At 38.1% G+C, this 26462-nt stretch overlaps 1 protein-coding gene across 2 annotated transcripts in view; it reads left to right on the top strand.

The window, feature by feature from the left end:
- Tex11 (testis expressed 11) overlaps window positions 1–26462 on the top strand; it is a 202376-nt gene that overhangs the window by 128776 nt on the left and 47138 nt on the right. For both annotated transcript variants that reach the window (XM_021153053.1, XM_021153052.1), the window contains exons 18-20: window positions 1495–1619; window positions 12658–12743; window positions 15022–15078. In XM_021153053.1, the coding sequence (XP_021008712.1) occupies window positions 1495–1619; window positions 12658–12743; window positions 15022–15078 (268 nt within the window). The remainder of the gene's footprint in view (window positions 1–1494; window positions 1620–12657; window positions 12744–15021; window positions 15079–26462) is intronic.

Raw genomic sequence — 26462 nt, 5'->3', positions numbered from 1 at the left:
CCAGTAAAGAACATCCCTCCGTGGCCTCTGCTCAGTTCCTGCTTCCTGACCTGCTTGAGTTCCAGTCCTGACTTCCTTTGGTGATGAACAGCAATGTGGAAGAGTAAGCTGAATAAACCCTTTACTCCCCAACTTGCTTCTTGGTCATCATGTTTGTGCAGGAATAGAAACCCTGACTAAGACAACTAGTATGCATGAATCCCTGGATTTGATCCCTAGCAACATGTAAAATCAGGCACATGCCTCTAATCCCACCACTGGGAAGGTGGAGGTGAGAGGATCAGAAGTTCGAGTCATTCTTGGCTACAGAACTAATTCAGGCACAGCTTTGTCTGTATGGCATCTTGTCTTAGTGTACTTGTAAGCTGCTCGCAGCCTACAACCGGGTACTCCTGAAAGGCAGGCTGGGGCTGAAAAAGACTTAGACTGGGAGAGAAAAATGAGGCCAAGACAAATTGCTCTGATCAAAGCCCACGAGTTTACTAAGAGACTGTGCTTATAAAAGGGGGAAGCCCATCCCCCACCAATCCATTCTTGGTGCCCGGAGTCAGCCCGAAGAGGCTGTGGATTGTCTCAAAGGTGTCTCAGCAGGCAGCAGGATATCGGAGAAGAGCAGCAGCAGTTGACCCAAACAAAAGAAGCCAGCCAAGTTGGAAAGCTACACCGCAGGTGGCCCCACCTGAGTGGCGACAAGGTCTGCACCAGCCTGCTTCAGGCTGGGGGAGGCTACAATTCCTCCCTGAGTATATAATAAAAATAGCTGGACTGAGACATAAAATTTATTTATGCTCCATAGTCCTGCCTGGGAGTTATGGTGACTGGCGGCCACACCTGGCTTGAGAAATCTCAGATTTTCCCAAACTATTCTTATCTGTCAAGGAGTATATATATGCAGCTTGTTTGTGTTTATTTTACACAAACATGGTTCTGTGGTGTATTATTAACAAACCACAACCTCTTGGCATATACCTCTGTCTTAGATTGATATTGTTCCGAAATCTGGTTGCCCATCATTGGCTGACCAGCCCTCATAGCACACCTTATTCCCAAATCAGACCAAAGCCACAATATATACTTAAAATGCTTCTTCATATTGATGAATTTCTGCCACCTGCGCTTGCTGGAGGCGAGGCTGCACGCTTGCTGAAATCAAGCTATAAGGAGAGACTGACCTGCTTGAAAACAAAGTAGAAACAGTTGAAAAACAACAGGATAATAGCTTCTTTGGGGAAGTCCAGGTACTTTATTCAGTTGCAAATTAGCAACGATCAAGCTCAGACTCTGGCCTCCCCATGTGGAGGAACTGGCTTTGATGTTTAATTAGGCATTTTTCTACTATTCATATCCTTCTTGGTGGTTTATTAATTCATATGACTTAATGAATTTTATCTTTCTAATGATAAGATATTCTTAAGATGATTCAAAATTCATTGTGAAATAACCATAACTATTATCTTTGATGAAAATGTCTCACATTTTTATTGTTTGTTTCAGCTTTACAGGTCGTCAATGCTTTAAAGAAATCATTAACGGATGGAGAATCAGAAGATCGTGGACTAATTGAAGCTGGAGTTTCAACTCTCACAATCCTAAGTTTATCTATAGATTTTGCTCTAGAGGTAACAAAAGCATCTACTATTATATTATACTCTTTCCCTTTTTGAGGAAACAGATTTGTGTTTAAAATAAACAAAAATAAACATAGCAAAACACTAATTTTTAAACGGAGCTCTAGGACCACTAAGATAAAGGCAATTGGCACAGTCTCTGAACCTTTAACTCCCTAAGCCCACATAAAGGTGGAAGGAGAGAACTTACTTGACATAGTTGTCCTCTGACTTCCACATATGTTTCCCACCGAACATACATGCATACATACACAAGCATGCACATACATATACACACACACTAATAATGATGACAATGATGATTATAATAGTAATGATATTTTAAAATAAAAGAAACTTCAGATTTTAAAGTTATTCCAGGCAGAGCATATAGCTCCTAGTAGAGCATTTGCCTAGCATGCACAAGGCTCCATGTTAGATCCCAACTCTGAAAAGGTAGAGTATGGAGTAGTATATCACACCATGCGAATAAATATGTATCTGCTTCGAAATTTACATTTCTCATCAATTTAAATGAAATAGTTTAAACTAAATGAAATGGTTTAAACATTTGTGGTCTTTCTTTCTTTCTTTTTTTTCCAGGGTTGGTGGTAGTATTCTCACTCTGCAGCTCTGGCTAGTCTAGAACTTACTATATAGACCAGGCTGGCTTTGAGCTCATAGGGAGTAAAGATGTGGGTTACTACTATGACTAGTTTTGTGTTTTATAAAAAATATAAGGAGAGAGAAGGAATATGGTTGGTGGATGTGCAGTATGGTGTGGGGGTTCGGGGTGCCTCTCTGGGCTTATACTAGGACATCCCTTTCCTTTGAGGGAGCAGCCACAGGATGGTATAGTATAGAATAGAGTTTATTCAGAACATAGGGAGGAGAACTGAGAGGATAGTAGAGGCAGAGAAAGGCAGAGAGAAAGAGTAGAGGAATAGAGGCCAGCCATGAGTACATGGAGAGAGGGAAGAGGAGGGGAATAGGGAGAGGGGGTAAGGAGTAGGAGTACAAGGAGAGGAAAAGGGAGCAAGAGCAAGAGAGTGAGGAGGGGGCGAGCAGCCCCATTATAGTGAGTCAGGCACACTTGGCTTTTGCCAGGTAACTGTGGGGCGAAGCCTAGACAAAATGCCAACAACTTACTTATATCTTTTCTTTTATAGGTGCAAAACATCAATTTTAGTTTAATAAATACATCTGGTTTTACTTGTAAAATTTTGGTCTTAATAACATACAGAATTCAAAAAGCTTCAAGAGCAACTCGGAAACTCTTAGCCTAAATATAGAGTATTGGTCCCATACATGGGAGGCAAGTACTCTACCACAAAAGTATATCCCTATTCCTCTTTTAACTTTTTACTCTGAGACACACTCTCCTTTTCATTTGTACATTCATTTATATATTATATTTATATAAATTTATTTTATTTTATATTTAATGATTTATTCAATTATTTGAGTTATTTTTATTATTTAATAATATTAATTGTTAAATTTATATAATTTTAAATTTCTTTTTGAAATTTCTATGAATTTTATAAACTTTTTCCACCCTCCCAGTCCACCCTCTGAATGTTCCACATCCCATACCTCCTCCCCTCTCTAAATTTAATAAATACCTAACTTTTAAAAATCTTAATATCACCACCACTTGCAAATAAAGATAATGTTTCTGGGAATGTTATAAAAATTAACTAAAATGACTGAAAATGTGATTTATAAACTTTTTTGACTCTTCTAAAAGAGATTTAAGGCGGGTGTGGTGGCGCACGCCTTTAATCCCAGCACTTGGGAGGCAGAGGCAGACGGATTTCTGAGTTCGAGGCCAGCCTGGTCTACAAAGTGAGTTCCAGGACAGCCAAGGCTACACAGAGAAACCCTGTCTCACCCCCCCCCAAAAAAAAAGAGATTTAATTTTTTAAATTTTCTTTGTATGAGAGTTTTGCCTGCAGATATGTACATGTACTGCGTGTGCGCCTGTTACCCCTGGAACTGGACTTACAGATGGTTGTGAGCCATCATGAGGGTGCTGGGAAGTGAACCCTGGTCCTCTGGAAGAGCTGCCACTGTTCTTAAATGCTGAGCCATCTTTCTAGCCCCCTAGGCTATAACTCTTGATCATATTTAAAATACTTTAGTTTCTGATTTTTTTCTCTTAGATAAAAACCAAGGTTGTGCGTAAAACTTCATTTCTATGATTCTACTACTACTTCTTAATTTTTTATGTCAAATGTAAATTTTTAGACCTTTTTTTACTCTCACTTTCTGTTTCTTTCCATTCTGTACAAACATACCCCATATTGGTGTCCAATAATTTTCTTCCTTTAGAGATTCTGTTACCTTGTTTATCGGTATCCAAGTCTATGGTGTAAGTTATGTTTAGAAACTACTTTGGGTAAGTTGTTGGTCTAGGATCTTGAAATAGAGTTCTCAAGTTAGTTTGAATGGACAAAACGTTCATTGGCATTATTAAACAGCACTTAGAACAAAAACAAAATAATTAATCTGTAGATTAAGAATCACTGAAAATCAGAGCAGGAGGACAAGCTGTGAGGCCTGGATTGAACTGGGAAATCTCTAGAACAGGGAGAAGTTGAGCTTTGAAAAAAGGCTAGTATTTAGATATGTAAGAAAATATTTTAAAGGGTGAGATAATATAGATAAAATAGGGGGAAAATAGTGTGCTTGGCTTGGCTTGTGAGACAGTTTGGTTAGAGTGATAAAAGATTTATTTCTTGATCTTGTACATAATATAGTGACTTGAACATTCAAATAATGCTATAGAGAAGCAATACAAGATAAAGGGAATTGGGATCTGTGGCTTGATTGTATAGTACTTATTTTATAAACAAGAAAATTTATGTTGAAGGCAGGAGTGGTGTTCATAGCCTGTAGACAGGAAGGTAAGTATTTTTAGGTCAGATTTTATCTCAAAACACACAAAATCCAAACAGGAAACAGAATCATAAGCCATGGTTTGGGAATATAACTTCTGTTTCTGGGGAGCTGAATATGGAGAAATTAGAGATAGAATGGGAGACAATGATAATCCAATTTTAGGATTACAGGCTAGACAAGAGATGCTAAGGAGGTACAACACTACTTTCTCTTTTAGAATAAGATACCTTATTTCTCAATCTGTATTCCTTTCATTTCCTGTTGCTGTGATAAATACAGCACAAAAGTGACTTAAGGATGAAAGAGTTTCTTGGGCTTACAACTCCAGAGTCCATCATACTGGGGAAGGAGTGGTGGTAGGAACACAGGCCAGCCAGTCCCATTGGTCAGTATCCAGAAATGACATAGCATGAACTGGGGCTGGACTAAAAGCCTGGAGGCCTGCCCCCATTGACATGCTTCCTCTCTCAAGGCTTTACCCTCTAGAGTTTCCTTAACTTTTCCACACAGCTACCAAATGGGAACTAAGTATTCAAACATATGAACCTATGGGAGGTATTTTACCTTTAAACCACAACTATAGCCATTCATAAAATTTACCCTCCACAGTGAATACGTACATATTCTAGTTTCTAAAACCCAAAGAACTATTGAAGAGAACTTCCATGAATTCCTACTACTACCTCTCTGTACAGGGATCACACTGTATATATTTTATCTTTTCAACTAAAGCCAACCTCTCAATTTAGACACTTGCTTCTGAAATCACCTGGTACCATTGTGTTTTCTTTACTGAATTAATTCCATAGCTTGTGAATATCCTCTCATCTTATTCAAATGATCAGAAACTATAAAAAAAAAAAACCTGTCTTTACCATTTTCTTACCAACTACTACCTAATTTATTTTCTGGGTTTTGGTAACAAAACTCCTCTGAAATGTCTATACTTACTCTTCCATATCTCCTAAACTTTCTCTCCTGTCAAGCTTTGTTCAGAGACCACACCAAGTTGTTCCTCTTAAGGTCATGGTGACCTGGTTCTGTATATTACAATGGTTAAATCTTAGTCCTCATCATATTTTACTATCATCAGTAATCAATACAGTTGAATATTCTTTGAACCGTAATTAGGTTTTAGTTCTGTTTTATTCAGTCACTGTCTTTCATTCTCCTTTAATGGATTGTCTTTTCCTTTCTGTTAGACTTTCTGTCAAGTGATGACATTAGGGGATATATATATATATATATATATATATATATATATATACACACACACACACACATACATGAGAATGAGTTTTGAAGACAGTACAAGTATAAATTAATCATTCATGAAGGCAGGAAGTGAATGACTAAGGAAGCATCATGTGCTTGCCAATAGCATTAAGACTCATTTGATGGTGTTCACAAAGAAAGCAAATAATTGTATAATTTTATACAGCCTCTGAATTCTGTTTAATGAATGAAAGAGCAAAAGTAAGTCAGTGCAAAATTGGACTTAACTAGACTTTATAAAATGAATACAATGAATGAAAACTGTCAGTAAAAGTAGAGTAATTATAATGAATCCTAGAATTTTTAGTGGGTGTATTAGAAGACATAAAGTGACTGAGATGCAGTGAAAAGTTGGAAGCATCAATGTGTTGGAGGTTTTACTGCAGGATTGCTGTACTCAGTAGTAGAGAGAATGCATAGATAGTTAAGAGAGTGGTCAGAAAATGGAATTATTCTCATTATTCTAAAAATGTAAACAGCCTAGGTGTCTATCGATAAATGAACTGATAATGAAGTTGTAGTACATATATACAATGGAATTTTTATTCAACTATAAATGAAAATGAAATTTCAGGAAAGTGAAACTGAAAACAATTTTACTGTGTTAGGATATCTAGGCCCAAATAGATAATCACATGGTCTCCCTCCTATGCAGACCATACCTTAGAATTCTTCCACTGGTATGTTTAAACTGGAGTGTCTGTGGGAGTAAAATGCTAGAAAGAGGCTATTAGATGTGAAGAGGAAAGAGAAACCTTAAGGAAGGAGGTTAGCAGGATACATGTGATATGAAGGCAGAGGAGGGAAAGGGCACAGGACATCAGGGAAAGAATTAACCAAAACTAAAGATGGCTGAGAAAGCCCTGTGAAACCCTACCATTTTGTAAGTTAATGAAAATGACTACAGGCATCTCGCATGGGTGGCTAATGCTCCTCCAAGAAGCCAAATTAAATGAAAGTCTCAGTACCAGGTTTGGGATACCTCCCTATGAGCTGTTGGTAAAGAAGACTATAGAATCCCCCAGAACAATACAGATTAGTGCCAACATCATTTTTTGCCTGCCAGAACTAGATCATTGCTAAAGACACCACACTTGGGTTGTTCTATTTGGCCACCAAATTAAATAGTGAAACAGTCAACTATACCTCAGTTGAAATTCACACTAAAAGAAGTTGACAAGTAGTCACTACATGAATTTGTAATTTCCTTTAATGTTCATCCCTGCAAAGAGATCAATCACAAAGTTGAAACTAGTCTGAGCTACATAGTGAGTTCGCTCCAGGATGAAGAACATAAGGGGAGCCTTAATGAACAGGGAGGTGGAAGAGGAAGAGATAATTTATTACTGAAAAGATGTTCCATTTTTATAAAAGTTGTTAAGTAATATTCCACTACTTCCCAATAAGGGAAATCTTATTCTGGACTGCTTAGCACAAATTTCTGTAGTTGAGGTTGCAAGTACTCCAATATCCACTTTGTTTAAGCAAAATGATTTTATTTTATTAAATTTTCTTATTAATTTTTTAGTTTGAGAATTGAAATATACATATGTGCTTTCATCAAATCCATCTTCCTTTCTTCCCCTCCATTTCCCCCTCTTTTTCCTCCCAACTCCATGTGCTCTTTTTATAAATTTATTTTTTGTTATTTAAGATTTCATACATGATTACACTATATTTTCATACTTTTCACCCTCTTCCTGCTTTCAACTCCTCCCTTATCTCCAGCCACACCCTGTTAAATTCATGACCTCTTAGTCATGTGTATAGTCTATGTATGCATGTACAAAACCTGTTGCCCTTATTTGCAAGTATTTGGAGATGAATCCTTAGGATTGGGGTCCTTTGTCAGAGAGAGAGAGAGAGAGAGAGAGAGAGAGAGAGAGAGAGAGAGAGAGAGAGAGAGAGAGAGGAGAATTGGTGTTGTCTTTGTGATTTTATACAGGCAACCATATTGTTGATTGTTTATGGGAGCTACATTTCTATCCTTGGGGGGGCTGGGCTATCATAGAGCTGTCATTCCAGTCCTTAGATTCTTAAAATATTTCTGCCCACTGTTCCACAATTTTTCCCAAGCCGTAGGTTTAGAGGTTGTGATGTTTAATGTCCCATTTAGGGCTGAACACCCCATAGTCACCTCCTCTCTGCCTTTTAACCAACTATAGATCTAATAGTCTACATCTACTGAAAAACACAAGAGAAGCTTTTTGGATGAGATGTGAGAGCTTCACTCATCTTAGGTCATAAGGATTAGTATTTAGAAGGCAGTGGAAACTCGGTTTCTCTAGTAATATGGTAGTACTAAGTACTCCTTTTGACATGTATTAGTTCTTTTTCTGTTCCTGTGATAAAATACCTTGACTAAGGCAAGTTGTAGAAGGCAGGGTTTATTTCGAGCTTATGGCTCCCAGAGTGATGAGAGTCCATTTTCCATCATGAAAGGGAAGGCTAGCAGCAGGCATGCTGTGGGGAACAACAGGCTGAGGGCTCACAATTATTTTTTTTTTTTGCCTTTTAAAATTGAAACCATTTTCATACAATATAGTCTGATCATGTTTTCCCCAGCTTTCAACTATTCCCAGATCCTACTCTCCCCATCCCCACCCAAATCCATGTGCTTTACTTCTTTCTCTCTTTAAAAACCAAGTAACAAAAAGAAAAACTGAAAAATAAACAAACAAGAAAAAAACTGCAAAAACAGAAAATTGGAAACGAAAGTATATCCAGCAAAAGACTAATAGACATTTATAATAGCAGCAAGTGGCTTTGGAAACGTCAGAGCCTGCCTCTGGTGATGTACTTCCTCTAGCAAGGCCACATCTTGTTGTTATTGTTGTTGTTATTGTTCTTGTTAAAGTTTGCACAGCAAGTCTGCTATTTTTTTATTAGATTTGTTATTAATTAAATTCATTCTCTGGTGATTTTATAGGGCATGACCTTCTTAAATTTTTCAATGCTGTTTTTTTTTTAATTAGATATTTTCTTTTTTTTGAATTAATTTTTTATTAGGTATTTTCCTCATTTACATTTCCAATGCTATCCAAAAAGTCCCCAATACACTCCCCCCCCACTCCCCTATCCACCCACTCCCACATTTTGGCCCTGGCATTCCCCTGTACTGGGGCATATAAAGTTTGCAAGTCCTATGGGCCTCTCTTTCCAGTGATGGCCGACTAGGCCATCTTTTGATACATATGCAGCTAGAGTCAAGAGCTCCGGGGTACTGGTTAGTTCATAATGTTGTTCCACCTATAGGATTGCAGTTCCCTTTAGCTCCTTGGGTACTTTCTCTAGCTCCTCCATTGGGGGCCCTGTGATCCATTCAATAGCTGACTGTGAGCATCCACTTCTGTGTTTGCTAGGCCCTGGCATAGTCTCACAAGAGACAGCTATATCTGGATCCTTTCAGCAAAATCAGCCTTTGGAAGCTGATTATGGCATGGATCCCTGGATATGGCAGTCTTTAGATGGTCCATCCTTTCGTCACAGCTCCAAACTTTATCTCTGTAACTCTTTCCATGGGTGTTTTGTTCCCAATTCTAAGAGGGGGTAAATTAGATATTTTCTTTGTTTACTTTTTTTTTTTTTTGGCTTTTTGAGACAAGGTTTCTCTGTATAGCCCTGGCTGTCCTGGAACTCACTCTGTACACCAGGCTGGCCTCGAACCCAGAAATCCGCCTGCCTCTGCCTCCCAAGTGCTGGGATTAAAGGCGTGCGCCACCACCGCCTGGCTTTATTTATATTTCAAATGCTATTCCCTTTCCTGGTTTCCCCTCTGAAAATCCCCATCCCCTCCCCCTCTCACCAACCCACCTTCTTCTGCTTCTTGTCCCTGGCATTCTTGTATACTGGTCCTCTTCTAAGGACCAAGGAAGGCCACATCTTCTAACCATCTCCAAACAGCATCACCAATGGGAAACCAAGTATTCAAATGCCTAAGGATGTTGGTGACTTTTTATTCAAATCACCAGAAGGCCTATAACCTCTCCAGCTATGGGTTCTTGGCTAGGTTTACAGTACTAAGTAGGAGTTCCCTTCTATTGAGGTGGACTTTAGGTCCAATTAGACAGTTGTTTGTTGCCTCAAGATACAAGTATCACTGTTGCACCATTGTAGATGTCTTGCTGATCCCACTGTGATTCTTAGGCTTCATAGCTATGTAAGACTCTTGGTAATTTTTTCCTTGGCAGTTTGCATAGTAGCTTTCAACAATATTGGTGGTAGCCCTGAGTCAATTAGCTTCAAGGTCAGTACCAGCTTGATTTCTTCTATTCCTGTGGTCCAAAGTGTGGTGTCTGCATCAGTGGGGTCTTTATGTTCTTGTTCTGACAAGAGACCAATTGCAGTAGACAATAGCCTACATTGTTTGATGGGGTCTCTTAGACCCCTTGACCAACAATTGAAGGGAAGTACCCCATACTTAGCACTAGGGGAATTTGTTAATCGTTGGCTCTTGTGGGAGCATTATCTTGCCATGTAGAGGTAATTACATTAAAATTGTAATTTTAAGTAAGCCTATAAAATACTTTTCTTATGTTTTTTTTCTTTCAAACATCATTTATCCTTTTACTCCCCCTCTACATTAATCCTCCAGTCGAGTCTCCCCCAACTTTTCATTTACCCTCTTCAAAGCACCTATATCAACTGGCCACCTTTTGAGAGTATCTTCTCACCATGACCTTCCCAAATGGTCTCTTTCTACTTTCCACTCTTTTATGATTATTTCAGGTTAAACATTCAAACCTAAAGATTCACACCCAAGATCCCCAAATAAGAGAGAGCATATGGCATTTGTATTTCTAAATCTGAGTCACCCCACTTAGTATATTTTCCAGCTATATCTATTTACCTGAAAATTTCATTTCTCTTTACAGCTGAATAGGAATCCATTGTGTATATGTCTCATATTCCATTACTGATTGATCAGTTGATGAACATCTAGGCTGTTTCCATTTCCTGGCTATTGTGAATAAAGCTTCAATAACCATAGATGTGCAAGTATCTCTGTAGTAGGCTATAGGAGTTTTTGGAAGTATGCTGAGAAATTGTGCAGCTGAACAAATCTGTTTCTAGGTTTCTGAGGAACTATCACACAGATTTCCATAGTGACTTCACCAGTTTGTAGTTTAAAAATTTTAAAACCCTTTAGAGCAGTTTATGCCAGCATGAAATTGTTGTAATTATTAGTAATGGAATAGAATTTAAGTCATTGAAAGGCTAGAATATTAGGAAGATCATCCATCTATACATTGAAAATGCTGAGAGATGAGGGAGAAGGGGGGTTGAATAAAATAACTTAGCAGTAGTGAATACACCAATAAATGAGAAGAAATTACCTAGGAACCATAGAAACAAGGGAAATAGTGACCATGGCAACAATAAAGGATATAGGAACCATGGCAACAATAAAGGTTATAGGGACCAAGGCAGCAATAAGAAATATAGAGATCATGGAGATAATAATGGATATAGTCTGATGACAAGAAATTTAAAGTGGTGGCTTTTAGGGAAGAAAGGGTGAGAATAATACAAAAATAGAACTGAAAAATGAAGACACATACTCTGGCTCCAAGGTAAGAAGGTAATGAAAGCAAAATCAATTGGCACTTGAGAAGTTTCCCATGTAAGCAGTATCCATGGATGAAACCTACATTTCCATTGCAGAAATAACATGGAGGGAACTTTTAGAGAGAGATCTCAGAGATAAAACCTTTTTGATAATGTACCAAACTTAAATGTGTATAATGAAAGGGTTGGAGGAGCTGTGAGAAATGAGTAAAGAAAATAAAGGGCGAATATACAGAGCCCTTTAAGGTATTGGCATACTGGAAATCAGGGAATTCAACAATCTGGGGTCCTTTTGGTTACTGTTAAAAAAGCAAGACTAAGGAGACTTAGCAGGGCTGTGCTTGTGGCTGGGAAGCTGTGAGTTTCCTTTTCTTTCTTTTTTCATTGAACAGAGATTGTTTGCATACAGTTCATTCTCATCACCATTTTCCCTCCCCCTAGTTCTCCCAGTTCCTCCCTACTCCCCTCGAATCTGGATCCACACCCTTTTTGACTCTCCTTAGAAAAGAGGCATCTCCTTTCTGTGGGGTATGTTCTTCTAGCTGTGCTGCCTTGTCTGACCTCAGTAGAAGAGGTGGTGCTTAGCCTCACAGAGGCTTGATATTCAGGGGGCCCCACCTACTCAGAGGAGAGCTACTGTAGACATGGCAGGGGCTTCCAGAAGGTGTGATGAGAGGAGTCTCTGAACCAAAAGTAGAGATTACCAATGCAGAATGCCTTTGTGAAATAAAATGTGATAAATACTATTAAAAGGCACCTTTATGAAGCAGATGCATAAGTGTTCAGGATGCTTTTAATTATTAAGGAACAAAAGCAGTTATTTTGGGTGGAAGAAATGAGTACTATAGGAGCCCAAATCTATGTATGAGCTGTTTGTTCTAGCAAACAAAAAACATGGTTAGAAGACACATGGGGATGTGTGAAGGATTACTGAAAGAACAAAAATAAATTTAAAATAGTGAGCTATGTTTAAAAAAAGAAAAAGAAAACACATATAAAAATAATAAAAAATACAGTACAATAAGATAAAACAAAAATAAACAAATTGAGACAGGACAACAGAAACAGAATAAAAAGAGCCAAAGAATGAACACAAGAAAAACAGAAGTTGAGTTTCTGAGGATAAAATGAACCTGTTTCTTTATGTCAATGAATTATAGCTTCATTCTACAGTATTAGATAGTTCTAAAAAACGAATATATTTCTTTGTAATAGGCAGGGATATAGAGCATTACTGTCTGTACTGAGCATTACTTTCTTTATAGATTTGTGTCATTTAACATATTATGTTTGTTCCTTTTAGAATGGACAGCAATTTGTGGCAGAAAAAGCTTTGGAATATTTATGTCAACTTTCAAAAGACCCAAAAGAAGTACTTGGAGGTTTAAAGTAAGAAATTCATAATTTGTGGACATGTAAAGATTTCTCTGCTCTTCTTATTCTTATTTTGCAAACTGCCAAGATAGTGCTGATGATATCAAAGCCATTAAGTAAGAACCAGTAACAAAGATTCTCAGGTCGGCCTCCCCTTCAGCTTCTTCAATCCTTCCCCTAATTCAACCATAGGGCTCCCCAACTTCAGTCCAATGATTGGGTGTAAGTATCTGCATGTGTCTCAGTCAGCTGCTGGTAGAGCCTCTTAGCACAGTCATGCTAGGCTCTTATCTGTAAGCACATCATAGCATCAGTAATAGTGTCAGGATTTGGTGCCTGCTCATGAGATGAATCCCAAATTGGACCAGTCTCAACTAACCCAGACCCCTGGGAGCTCTCAGAGACTAAGCCACCAACCAGGCAGCATACACAGGCTGATCCGTGGCCCCTGGCACATATATTGCAGAGGATTGCCTGGTCTGACCTCAGTGGGAAACAATGTGCTTAATCCTCCAGAGACTTGAGGCCCCAGGGAAGGGGAAGTCCTGTGAGAAGAGCACCCACTTGGAGGCAAGAGGGAGGAAGAATGGGATGAGGAGCTGTGAGAAGGGGGACCGAGGGAGAAATGGCTGGGATGTAAATAAATAAAACAATTTAAAAAGAAAAAGCAAAAGCAAAGGTTAGTGGTTGAATCTTGTCTCCCCCTTCTTTCTTTGTAGAAAGGAAAATCATTTGTTAGAAGGGACTCTTTCACATGTAATACTAAGAGTCAAATTGGAACATGGTGACACTATAGTTGTGACTGTGAAAAATAAGAAGCCCAAAGATCTGTTGTACTGCTAATTAACCTACTTCAGGCAGTGCTTCTAATGGGATGTAGAATTGACAGACTTATTTCTGTCAGAAATTGAGGTATCAGCATGCATTCAATCAAATATCTAAAATCATTCAGAACACATGGCATTTCTTTTTCTCAAATCATCGATTTTTTTCCCCACCATTGGGAATAGAACCTGAGACTTCGTCCATGCCAGACAAGCAACAACTGCAGGACTCATAGTACAATTATGCTTAGCCTGGAACTGCTCTTGAACTTGATGCTTTTCTCTCCTGTATACTGTCATGCACTGCCACACATGAGCTTCTGGCTCCTTCATTTCGTTTTATTATCTTAAGTTTTATTTTATGAACAGGATCATACTTTCTATCCCAGACTAACCTTAACCTCAAAACCCTCTTGCCTCAGACTCGCAAGCACTGAGATTACAGGGTAGTAGTGGACGACTGTCGCAGACTCAGATAGTATTTCATTAAAAAGCGCATTCAGGTTTGAAATTATCGATTACTTTATCATATCATTTTGTAGTAATGCTTCCAAATCCTTTCAAAGATTTGTGGTTCTTTAAGACTAAAAAACCAGTTATAGGTTTCCTGCAGCAAAAAATATAAAGAGTTGTATACCATATTTAATGCTTCTCTTCTGATATGAACTTGGAACTGTTAAATAGCTTATTATAAATAATAATTTTGTTTTAAAATTGTTTTATTAAATTTTACATCCAAAATCATAAAATTTATGTTTTTATTGCAAATTTTAAAGCAATACCAAGATCTACAAGTAAGACTAATTTTCCCCTCTTTTTCTCATTTTTGCATCTTGGGATAATCATAGTTAATAAATTGGAATAATAAGTTCAACATATTTCTTCTTAAGAGTCCTTTTCACTTGCTTGCTCTTGCTTTAACTCTTATTCTCTCCCTTCCTGCTTCCTTTTCTCCCTCTTTCTCTCCTTCCCTCCTTCCCTGTCTCTTTGCATCCCTTAATTCCTTGTGTACAATGCTGGGGGTGGAAACCAGGGCCTCTATCCTAGATTACTTTCTATTGCTGTGATGAAACATCATGGCCAAAAGTAACTTGAGGAAGAAAGGGATTATTTGGTTTATGCTTCCCAATCAGACTTCATCACTGAAGGAAGTAAGCAGGATCTGAAGGCAGGCACTCGAGCAGAGAACATGGACGAATGCTGCTTACTAACTTGATCCCCAAGGTCTACTCAGCCTGCTTTCTTATATAACCCAGGACCACCAGCCCAGGGGTGGCCTCATGCGCAATGGGTTGGTCCCTCCCCCATCAATCACTAATTAAGAAAATGCCTTATAGCCAGATCTTAGGCATCTTCTCAATTGTGGTTCCTCTTTTCAGATCCAGTTTTTGTGTCAAATTGGCAGGTACTCTACTGGTAAGCTGCGTTCTCAACCCTAAGAATCATATTCTGTATTGCTTTTTACACAGGTGTCTCATGCGGATTATTCTTCCACAAGTTTTTCATATGCCAGACTCGGAATATAAGTAAGTTATTTCTAGAGAAATGATGTATTTACCATTAGAAAAATTATTGTAGCTTTAAATAGAAAGCTTATATTTAAAGATACATTGTGTAGTGGATGAAACTAATATAGATTTTGAACCACTCTTCCTTGATTCATATTCGGTATAATTATCTAGGGGATATGTAGATTAGATAACTTTCTTATCATTTCTTTCTTCAGTTTTTTCATCTGTAAAATGAAATGCCAGTGTACGCCTCATGGGGTTTCTGTAATTACTCTGTGAATTAATATGTATAAAAGGTAAAAAAAAAAATGCAACCCTCTGGGAAATCATTCTGTAAGTGAATATACACCAAGTAAGAGTCTTAGCAGTCCATACATAAGTCCTCAAATCTTACATATTACCTGATTTCATTATATCTATTCCCCGTTAACGGTAAACTGAATAGAAACTCACAAAGAACAAAAATGTAGTGAACTGTTGTTGACGCTTCTTCTCTATTATCTTAGCTAGGACTGTAGGAACACACTTCTTCTCACAGTTACTATGGTATAAGATATCAAGGACTTAACTATACACAGAAGGATTTTGTCACCAAGTTTTCATTCATAAAATTCACTACTTCCTTATGAATTGAGAGAAAACGCTGCTCAAGTTCTTGATTAAATCTAGCTTTCAGAAAATGGCATCTAACTCTGCATTCTATGCTTGCTTAGAAGCTCTGTAATAGACGGCATCTATTGCATGTTTTGTTTCCAGTCTTTACAGCTGGTAGCACTATGTTATTGACTAAAGTTTGGAGAAATACTGATCATTGAGATAACTTGGAATTCTAACTTTTTTGTATAACACCATTTGCTCAAATATACATTGTAAAATTCACTTTTTTCTTCACAGGCTTTATCAATCAAATAGAAGTGAACTCAATCTAAAGAATAAGAGCCACTTAGAATTTTGCCATTCATTTTAGACAGCACGATAGTGGTAATGGTTATATTGTTCTAAAAAAAATATTCTCTATCTCCAGGAGATGCATCCTTGAAATACGTATAGGTGTAATGGTGTGATATCTGGAAACTTCTTCAAAATAATACTGGAGAAGTAGTTGCAGATTTACAGTGATGGATGAGTTAATAATTGTTGAAGCTGGGTTATAGGCATATGGGAACTAAACATAACTTGTCTTTTAACATTGGGACATCTTTGAAATTATCAGCAATAAAAATATATTTTATTTTTTAAAGATTTATTCATCTATATATGTCAGTAAACTTGCTGTCTTCAGACACACAAGAGGGCATTGAATCCCACTACAGATGGTTGTGAACCACCATGTGGTTGCTGGGAATTGAACTCAGGACCTCTGGAAGAGCAGTCAGTGCTCTTGGAGCCACTGAGCCATCTCTCCAGCCCCTATAAAATTATTTCTAAGGAGTAGGGAGTGAGGAATTTCAGAACTAAACTTTAATAGCTGCCATATTGTAGGAGTCCCTTGAAGGCTGGGAGTATTTGTATTTATCTTTGCAACTGACCTAATTGCCACTCAGTGTATTTAAGAGACTGAGTATCTTGTGTCTTACATTTTCTATTACTGGGATAAAACACCATATTGTGGCAGAGTGGAGGCAACAGACAGTGAGAGCAGCGGCGGAGAACTCGCATCTCAAACCACAGAAAGAGAGCAGAGTGCACTCACGATGGTGTGAGTGGTTTGAAACCTCAGCGCTCTCCCCATTGGCATGCTTCCTTCTGAAAGACCACACCACCTAATTCTCCAGACAGCCACCAGCTGGGACCAAGTATTCAAATGTCCAAGACTTCGGGAAGACATTTCATTCTAGTTATTATAATTACTGTTTTACAAGCTCTTCGACATGGGACTTAAAAACTCTTCATAGTCCATATAAGTCTAGCGCACAATCAAACCCCATATGTTAATTCTGATTTGGAAGCAAGTAAAGGGAGAGGGTATTGCATGAATAATACATCGTTACACAGTAGGCCATATATTATTACTTCCAAATATGTACAGTAATTCAAAACACCTAGGATTTTTCTGGTAGAGGTCAGCATTTGATAAAATTCAACAAACTAGTAAAGAAAATTTAAAGCACTTAATTTAATTGAGAATTGGATTTTACTGTGTTCTTCCACTTAATTTTGATTTTTGCCTCGGACAATGAGAACATAGTTAATTTTTCTAAGCTATATTTCTCCTCAGTAAACCACAAAAACTGGACTCCAGAGCTTTCCATTATTTTCTGTTTTAATATTTCTATTGTTTTAGATTAACAGTGCATCCTGTTTGGTTTCTCTTGCTGTGATGAAACACCATAGCTAAAAAGCAACTTTGGGAGGATAGGGTCGATTCCACTTACTCTTCCATATCATTGGTCATCATTGAAGGGGGTCAGGACAGGAACTTAAGCAGGTCATGAACCTGAAGGAACTGATGCAGAGGCCCAAGTGGGGATGCTTGCTTCTCATGATTTGCTCAGCCTGCTTTCTTATAGAACTCAGAATCACCGGCCCAGGGATGGCACCACCCACAATGGTCTGGGCCTTCTCCCATTAATTACAAATTAAGGAAAAGTGTTACAACCAGATCTTGTGGAGGTGTTTTCTCAATAGAGGTTCCCTCCTTTCAGGTAACTCTAGCTTGTGTCAAGTTAAAATAAAACTGTCCAGCACACAGTATCTGTGTAAATTGTGTGCTTAGTTATTTAAAACAGTTTGGGTTCTATATAGCCACTGAATTAAATTAGTGAAGTCAACTTTAGCTTAGTTTAAATTCAAACTGGTAAAAGTTTTCTAAAAATTGATTTTAGATAATATAAGACATTTAAGATTTGTCCCCAAGAAAGCACAGGCTGTATTAAATAATGCTACTTCTTGAAATTGCCTGGTTTGGGTGTAGGTTTGTGTGTACCTGTGTGTGTGTGTGTGTGATGACGTCTTGTTCTGTTGCTTAGGCTGGGCTTGAACTCATCCATATTTGTTCCTCTGTTTGAGATAAATGGTTGTCTATTCTGTTCAATGCTCATTTTAGGTTTTTCTTTTGTATTTGAAGTTTTTATTTTTTACTTTTATTGGCTTAAAACAGACTTTTGATATAACAACATAATTGATTTTTTAAATCAGTACCTTTTTATGTGATAAAAGTAAAGCATATGCAAAACAGCTCCTATAATAAAACATATCCTAAAATAAAATGGAAAGCTACATGCCAAATTTGGGGAAATATTTCTTTTTTATATCTTTTCTTTAATTGAACTAATTTTTTATTATATTCAGTACAATATATATTTTATACCAATCAAAAATGATGCACATGTTAGTAAATGAAAATAAATAAAGTCTTTTTGTTGTTTGTTTGTTTGTTTTGTTTTTAGTAGAGCTTTAAAATCTTGGCTCTTATTGTGGTACAAACCCAAAGAAAGAACAACTTTTAGATATTGGAGTAAGGCTGTACTTGAATGTCCCTCACATCACCAAAGGATTTTACCTCCATAGTAGCTAAGCTAAGAGTTGACAGTTCTGCTGCACCAAGGAATGAATTGTAGGCACGATTATTTGGATACAGATTTCCTGCTATGGTCAAAGCTATTTGACTTGAGTGATTGTGATCATTCTCAGCCCACAAGGAACAGGTTACATTCATTTAAGAAATGGTGTGTGTTTTAAGATGTTCTACCCAATGAAGTCATTCATTAACTGTTTCAATGAACAATGGTTCTGCTTGGAGGGTGACGTTAGGCGAGGATAAGATTCTGGTACGTTGGCTGTGATGATTTTGAAAAGCATTCATCTCAGAATAAGAGTAATTTATAAGGTCCTCTTCTTCAAAATTGATACAATAATTATAAATATCAAGCAAAACATTCAGCCTTACTCTTTATTCTCTTACAAGCCACCTGCCAAATTAATTGTCTATATTTCTTTTGACTGTATAAATAATTTTGAAATATGTAAGCTGTTTTGAAAACCATACTATAGTGTAAAAACATCAAATAAACAATCCTACTAATAGAGAGGCTGAGACAGGAGAAGCATGATTTCAAGACCATTATGTGGCACACAGCAAGACCCTGTCACGTACAAACAAGCAGAAAGTGTATATGGACTGTACAATATTGGACCTATTTCTCCAGTTACCAAATTAGTGAGACAGCTGGATGACAGCCAAAAAAAATCTAATTCCTCATCTTTGAATTTCAATTGATTAGGATATGGTGGTAATATTAATTTTCATATTAAGAGATATTAAGGAAAAGTGATTGTTCCTTCCTGTCATTTTTGTTAGAGGTGGAATTATGTTTGTGTGGGTTTGTTGAAAGATTACTTTCTTGCTTTTTCTAGGGTGTAGTTTCCCTCCTTGTGTTGGTGTTTTCCATCTATTATCTATCCTTTGTAGGGCTGGATTTGTGGAAACATACTGTGTAAATTTGGTTTTGTCATGAAATATCTTGTTTTCTATGTCTATGGTAATTAATAGTTTTGCTGGGTATAGTAGCCTGGGCTGGCATTTGTGTTCTCTTAGGGTCTATATGACATTTGCCCAGGATCTTCTAGCTTTCATAGTCTCTGGTGAGAGGTCTGCTGTAATTCTGATAGGTCTGCCTTTATATGTTACTTGACTTTTTTTCCTTACTGCTTTTAATATTCTTTCTAATTTATTCAGTGCATTTGGCATTTTGATTATTATGTGACAGGAGGAATTTCTTTTCTAGTCCAGTCTCTTTGGAGTTCTATAGGCTTCTTGTATGTTCATGGGCATCTCTTTCTTTAGGTTAGGGAAGTTTTCTTCTATAATTTTGTTGAAGATATTTACTGGCCCTTTAAGTTGGGAATCTTCGCTCTCTTCTATACCTATTACCTTAGGTTTGGCCTTTTCATTCTGTCCTGGATTTCCTGGATGGTTTGGGTTAGGGGCTTTTTGCTTTTTACACTTTCTTTGACTGTTATGTCAATATTTTCTATATTTTCTATAGTATCTTCTACATCTCTTCTGTCTCTTATATTCTGTTGGTGATGCTTGCATCTGTGACTCCTGATCTCTTTCCCACGTTTTCTATCTCCAGGGCTGTCTCCCTTTGTGATTTCTTTATTGTTTCTATTTCCATTTTTAGATCTTGGATGGTTTTGTTCAATTCCTTCATCTGTTTGGTTGTGTTTTCCTGTAATTCTTTAAAGGACTTTTGTGTTTCCTCTTTAAGGGCTTCTAGCTGTTTACCTGCGTTCTCCTGTATTTCTCTAAAGGGGTTATTTATATCCTTCTTAAAGTCCTCTGTCATCATCATGAAAAGTGATTTTAGATCTTAATCTTGCTTTTCCGGTGTGATGGTGTATCCAAGACATGCTATGGTGGGAGAATTGGGGTCTGATGATGCCAAGTAACCTTGATTTCTGTTGCTTATGTTCTTACGATTGCCTCCTGACATCTGATTATCTATAGTGCTACCTGCCTCACTATCTCACTATCACTGTCCTTACTGTGATCCTGGTTGTATCACAACTCCTCAGAGTCAAACTGTTTCTGTGATCCTGAGATCCTGGGTGTGTCAGAGCTCCTGGGATCCTGGGAGTGTTGGAGCACCTGGGAGTGGAGCTTCCTCTGGGTGTTGTGTGACTGGCTGCAGAGTTTGAGCCCAAGGTCTGCTCAGGGAACCGGCCCATACAGACCAGAAGGAACCCATGCCATTGGTCTGGTGGAGTTCCTGCATGCCTGGGTCTCACTGGTCCCAGTTACTCCCAGTGTTGGAACCAATGTAATTGATTTTTCATTAGAATATATATATATATATATATATATATATATATATATATATATATCAGAAAACAATAAGTTCCATTATGACATTATGATGCATATATATCACATACTTTGATTTTCTTCATCTCCTGTTACCCTCTCCTAAAATACCACTCCCACGGGTTTTTATCTTTGAAAATAGTTAACTGTTTTTGTTTAGTTTTGAAACAAGTTCTCAGTATGTAGCCTTGCATGACTAGCCTGGAACTCACTGAGTAGTCCAGGCAGCCTTTAAAAGAGATCTGCATGCCTATGCCTCTGGAGTGCTGGGATTAAAGACATGCACCACTATATCTGATCAGTTACTGCATTTTTCCCATGTATGTTTATTTTTAATTATTTTCTTAAATATGTTCTTAATTGAAATAGATTACATCACTTTTCTTCCATACTTTTCTTTCATCCACCCCCTCCCAGGTACCCTGCTTCCAACTCTCCTGTGCTCCCCCATTCTAAGTTGATAGTCTCCTTTTCTTTGATTATACTGAGTACACACATACATACATGCATGTATGTGAGCATGCACAAATATGTATGAGTACAATCTGCTGAGTCTGCTTGTATTTTTTGTGTGTATATGTTTTCAGGGCTGACCACACTCCATTTGATAACCAATAAGGATGCTTATCTCTGGGGGAGGCTTGTAACTTTAATTTTCTCAAGTCCTATTTTTTAATTTTCATTTTATTTGTAATTCATTTTTTCACTCCATATTCCATTCCCACCCCTCCCCATCCACCTTCCTCCCCACCCCACCCCAACTCCACATGGATTCCCCACCCCCTACCCCACCTGACCTCTAAACTCCCTGGGGCCTCCAGTCTCTTGAGGGTTAGGTGCATCATCTCTGAATGAACACAGGCCTGGAAATCCTTTACTGTATTGTGTTGGGGGCCTCATATCAGCTGTGTATGCTCTCTGTTTGATGGTCCAGTGTTTGAAAGATCTCAGGGGTCCAGATTAATTGAGACTGCTAGTCCTCCTACAGGGTTGCCCTCCTCCTCAGCTTCTTTCAGCCTTTCCCTAATTCCACAACAGGGGTCAGCTGCTTCTGTCTATTGTTTGGATACAAATAACTGCATCTGACTTTTTAAGCTGCTTCTTGGGTCTTTTGGAGGGCAGTCATGATAGGTACCTTTTTGTGAGTACTCCATAGCCTCAGTAATATTGTCAGGCCTTGGGACCTCCCCTTGAGCTGGATCCCACTTTGGGCCTGTCGCTGGACCTTCTTTTCCTCAGGCTCCTCTCTATTTTCATCCCTGTAATTTATGCATGTCCTTTGGGTCTGGGAGAGGCTTGTAACTTTAATTTTCTCAAGTCCTATTTTTAATGATGGTTCTTAACTTTAACTTCCCTTCTAGTCTACCAACCACCAGAGGTAGTGGGAAAGAAAGGCTACAGGGAAGTGGAAAGGTTTAGAAAGGTTCTTTGGAGCAAGCAGTTCATCAATTTACAGGTTAGCCGGCAGCAGTCGCTCAATCCACTTGCAAACACTTCAGGGATACACCAGCAGTTCAATTCGGTAGAGTCAGGTTAGCAACAGCGGTGACATGACCTAGTACAGACAGCCAGGCCTCAGCCTCAGCTTGTGGCAGCAGGAGGGACCAAGAGGAGCACCAGGAGAAGTTCTCTACTGTGCCTCTTCTCAGTGGAGCAAAGATCAGTGAAGAGTAGAGACCCACAAGTGTTGAAGTGTACCAGCTAGCTGTACCAGCAAGCTAAGCTCTGTCTCTGTCATTCCGTGGAGTCCTATTTATACCCTCCAAATATCATGTGTCCTCCATGTGCCTTGCCTCAGCACATGCATCTAATCAGCTTGAGTCCACTGAAGTGGCAACAAACTGCAGCATACCACCAGAAGTTTTTTGGTGTGTTTCTCTCCATGGAGTCCCAATAAATGTAGCTCAACTATGCTATATGAGGCAGAACAGTACATGCATGTTGTTAGCGAAGAATCCTTCATCACGTGTCCTTTCACATGCTTGCCTTAGCAGAACATCCTCTCCTGTGTCTGCTTCAGCGAAACGTTCCTTCATGACTCTGCCTTAGCCTTTTACACCTGTGCCCACTTTAATGAAATGTTCCATCACGTGTTTGCCCCAGCAAAACACCATCCAACTGACTTTCCAAAGAACCCCTAAGTTTCCACTTTAGAAGCTAATTCTCCTCCTCCCAGCAGTAATTAGGAACCTGTGGTTCTTGGTCTAAAGGTGAGAGCCTGAAAAATTCCCCCCCATTACATCATTCTATCCATTGATATTTGTCATTGTTTATGTAGCCATTTCTAGGAGAGATTGTTTCATGACAGACTTCCTGGTGATGTGGCTCTTTTGCAATCTATCTTCCTGCTTTTCCCTGATGTTCCCTAAGCAAGATGTAGAAGCTATAATATAGACGTATTCACTGGGCTTGGTATCATATGATCTATTGATTTCTGCTTTGTGCCCTGTTGTGGTCTTCTGTGATGGTCTCCATCTTCTATAAAGAGAGGCTTCTTTGATGAGGGATGGTAGCTACACTCATCTGTGGGTATCAGGATAAGATTTATAATGTAGTTAGGAATTATGCTGGCCAAGCAGAGTGGCAGTAGAAGCTTTTTCTTTCCAAGGTTCAGGACCACACTGGCCCCAGAAACAAGTTCCAGGCAAGATTTTCTTCCTATCAAATGAGCTCTAAGTCCAATTACACAGCTGTAACTGTAGGTTACCTCAAATGTGTGAGTGCCACTTACTGCAGTTTTGCACACACCTTGCCCTGCTGGTAATACCTTGTCATAGTTCATAGCTATTGCACCTGGGGAGGACTGTTTAATTGCTTCCCTCTATTGGCAGCTTGTATATTTTTCTGTCACCATGGGAACTAGAGTGCAGAAAAGAGGCTTTCAGGATAGATCCAGCTGAGAGGCCACCAAGGGCTACATGGATAGCCTAGTTTTGAGAGTCACCTGGACTATGCTGACCAACCATTCAAAGGAAGGTTTCTCGTTCCTGGTACTAGAGTTTTTGTTAGTCTATGTTTCTTTTAGGGAACATTGGTAGCCCACATGGCTTAACTTCCTTTAGGACATATGGACATATATACATGTATATATAACATATATGTTTTTCTGTGTACATGTATCTATCTATCTAGATACATGTACATATAAAAACATACTTATATGTATTATATATAATTTTAGGTAAATATAAAATAATATGATTCTTTGAGGCTTTATCACATAGCTCTCATATTATTTGTCCCTTCTCCCTCCTTCTCTGTCTGTATTAACTGACTTCCTCCAGATCTGGAGCCACCTCCTTTTTTTTTTATGTTTCCCACTTCATATCACCTGCATCTTCGTATTTCCATTTCAAGCATCTCTCTCCCACCTATTGATTCTTTATACTTTCCTGATTTCTGTGGTCCCTCTGTTTTATACTCTCACTGAGGATTGGGAGCTAGGAACCACAGATGAGAGTGCACATGCATCAGCCTCCATCATCAATATACTTTACCAGATAAATACAGATATTACAACTAAGGGACCTAAGCCGATACAGTGTCACATTAAGCCCAGTTTTCATTAGGGTTCTCTCTCAATGTTCTATTTCTCCTTTTCTCCATTTTTAACCAAAAAAAATCTATTTTTAAGAATGAGCATGAGATTTAGCCACTCTGCTGAACCAGATTCGGACAGCAATATTAGTCTAGTAAATGCATCGACTCCTATTATATAGGGAGTGTGTTTGTTTGTGTAATATTGTATATGTGTGTATATATGTATGTATGTATGTATAGATAGATAGACAGACAGACAGACAGACAGACACAATTTTTATCCATTCATTTGTTCATGAACATCTAGGCTGGTTCTATATCTTGGTTATTGTGACTAGTGTAGCCATAAATATGAGTGTGCAGATATTTCCTTGTGTGTTAATTTTATTTCTTTCAGATACCCAGGAATGACATACCTTGATCATATAGCAGTTTTATTTCTAATATTTAAAAGAACCTCTCTACTGTTTTAGAGATGGCTGAGCTAATTTTTATTCCCACCAATGCAGTGTAGGTGTTCATTTTTCTCCACATTCTTGGCAGTACTTGTTATTGCTTTTTAGTTTCATTTCTATAAAAACCATTCTAGTGGGGGAGACATGCAACCTTGATGTAGCTATAATTTGCATTTCCTTGATGGCTTGATAATACTATGTATTTTCTTCTATTTATTGGCCATTTGTACTTACTCATTTGGAAAGTGTCTTTTGAGATCATTTGCCAATTTAATTGATTCTAGTATTTATTCTTCCAGTGTCACTTCAAAATTATTTATACATTCTGGATATTAGTCCCTTACCATAGGATTAGCTAATGGATTTTTCTTCTATCTGTAGGCTATTTTTGACTAGATTGTTTCTTTTGTTATGCAGAAGCCTTTTAACTGAACACCATCTCATTTATGAATTCTTGCTTTTTAATGAGCTACTAAAGTCCTATCAAAGAAATCATTGCCTGTGTCAATATTTTGAAGAGTTTGTCCTGTTTTCTTGAAATAGTTTCAAGTTTCACATTAAAGCTTTTGATCATTTGAGTTAGTTTTTATACTCGGTGAGTCAGTGCTCTAGTTTTGCTCTTCTATGTATGGATATCCAGTTTCTTTACTACCATTTATTAAGAGGCTGCTTTTATCCAACACATATTTTTGAGACAGGGTCCCACTCTGTAGCCCAGAGTGGCTGTGGACTCACTGTGTAGCTCAGTCTGGCCTTGAACTCACAATGATCCTCCTATTTCCACCTTCAGTGGGCAGAGGTAGGTAGATCTCTGTAAATTCAAGGCCAACCTAGACTACAGAATGAGTTCCTGGACAGCCAGGACTATGAAGAGAGAGAGACCCTGCATTTATAAAGACTATAAAAATCCAGGTATAGTTTCCTGCTTAGAAATGATTCTGTTGTTAGCACTTGTAGTAGACATGATTCTGCAGCTACTTAAATAAGCCATAAACAGAAAACTGAGGTGATATGAAAGAGATAAGAAGAAAAATATATAGTCTTAATACTAGTATTTTATCCCTTTGGGAAGAATTGCATTTATACCAACATCCTTTTCCAGCCTCTTTCCCTCAGTTCACTCAGAAGCCAAAGAGTTTATCTATTGAGGACGCTCCCTTAGTGTCTCCTCCCCTAGATCTTGTACAGTCATCAAGGTGAAGAAGCCAGCCTAGAACCCACTCAGTATTTATTTAACCTTTATTATTTATTTATTCTTTGTATTAATTCTTTGAAAGTCTAGCTTCCATGAGTACATCATTAACAATCTTTGGTTTCATTGACAGGTTTTGTTTTTAGTAGTAGGAGTGGGAACATTCCCACTTAGACAATATCTATTCTTACAAATCATTTAAATAAAAGATACACAACTTGTTTATATAAAGTCTGAACCTCACATTTTAGGCAGGTGCCCTACCACCATGCTATACTGCAAGCCCATTGTTTAAATGGTCTGTTCAGATTCTCTATTACTCAGAGGACATCATCTCTTTGGCCATTGTTAGTTGGTAAGAAGTGTAAAATATGGGGTTTTTGTTAAATCTTTTTTTTTTTTT

This window comes from Mus caroli, chromosome X, assembly GCF_900094665.2.
Source record: "Mus caroli chromosome X, CAROLI_EIJ_v1.1, whole genome shotgun sequence".
Taxonomy (NCBI): Eukaryota; Metazoa; Chordata; class Mammalia; order Rodentia; family Muridae; genus Mus; species Mus caroli.
Note: the sequence above shows the minus strand (reverse complement) of the source record. Positions and strands in the feature narration are given on the sequence as shown.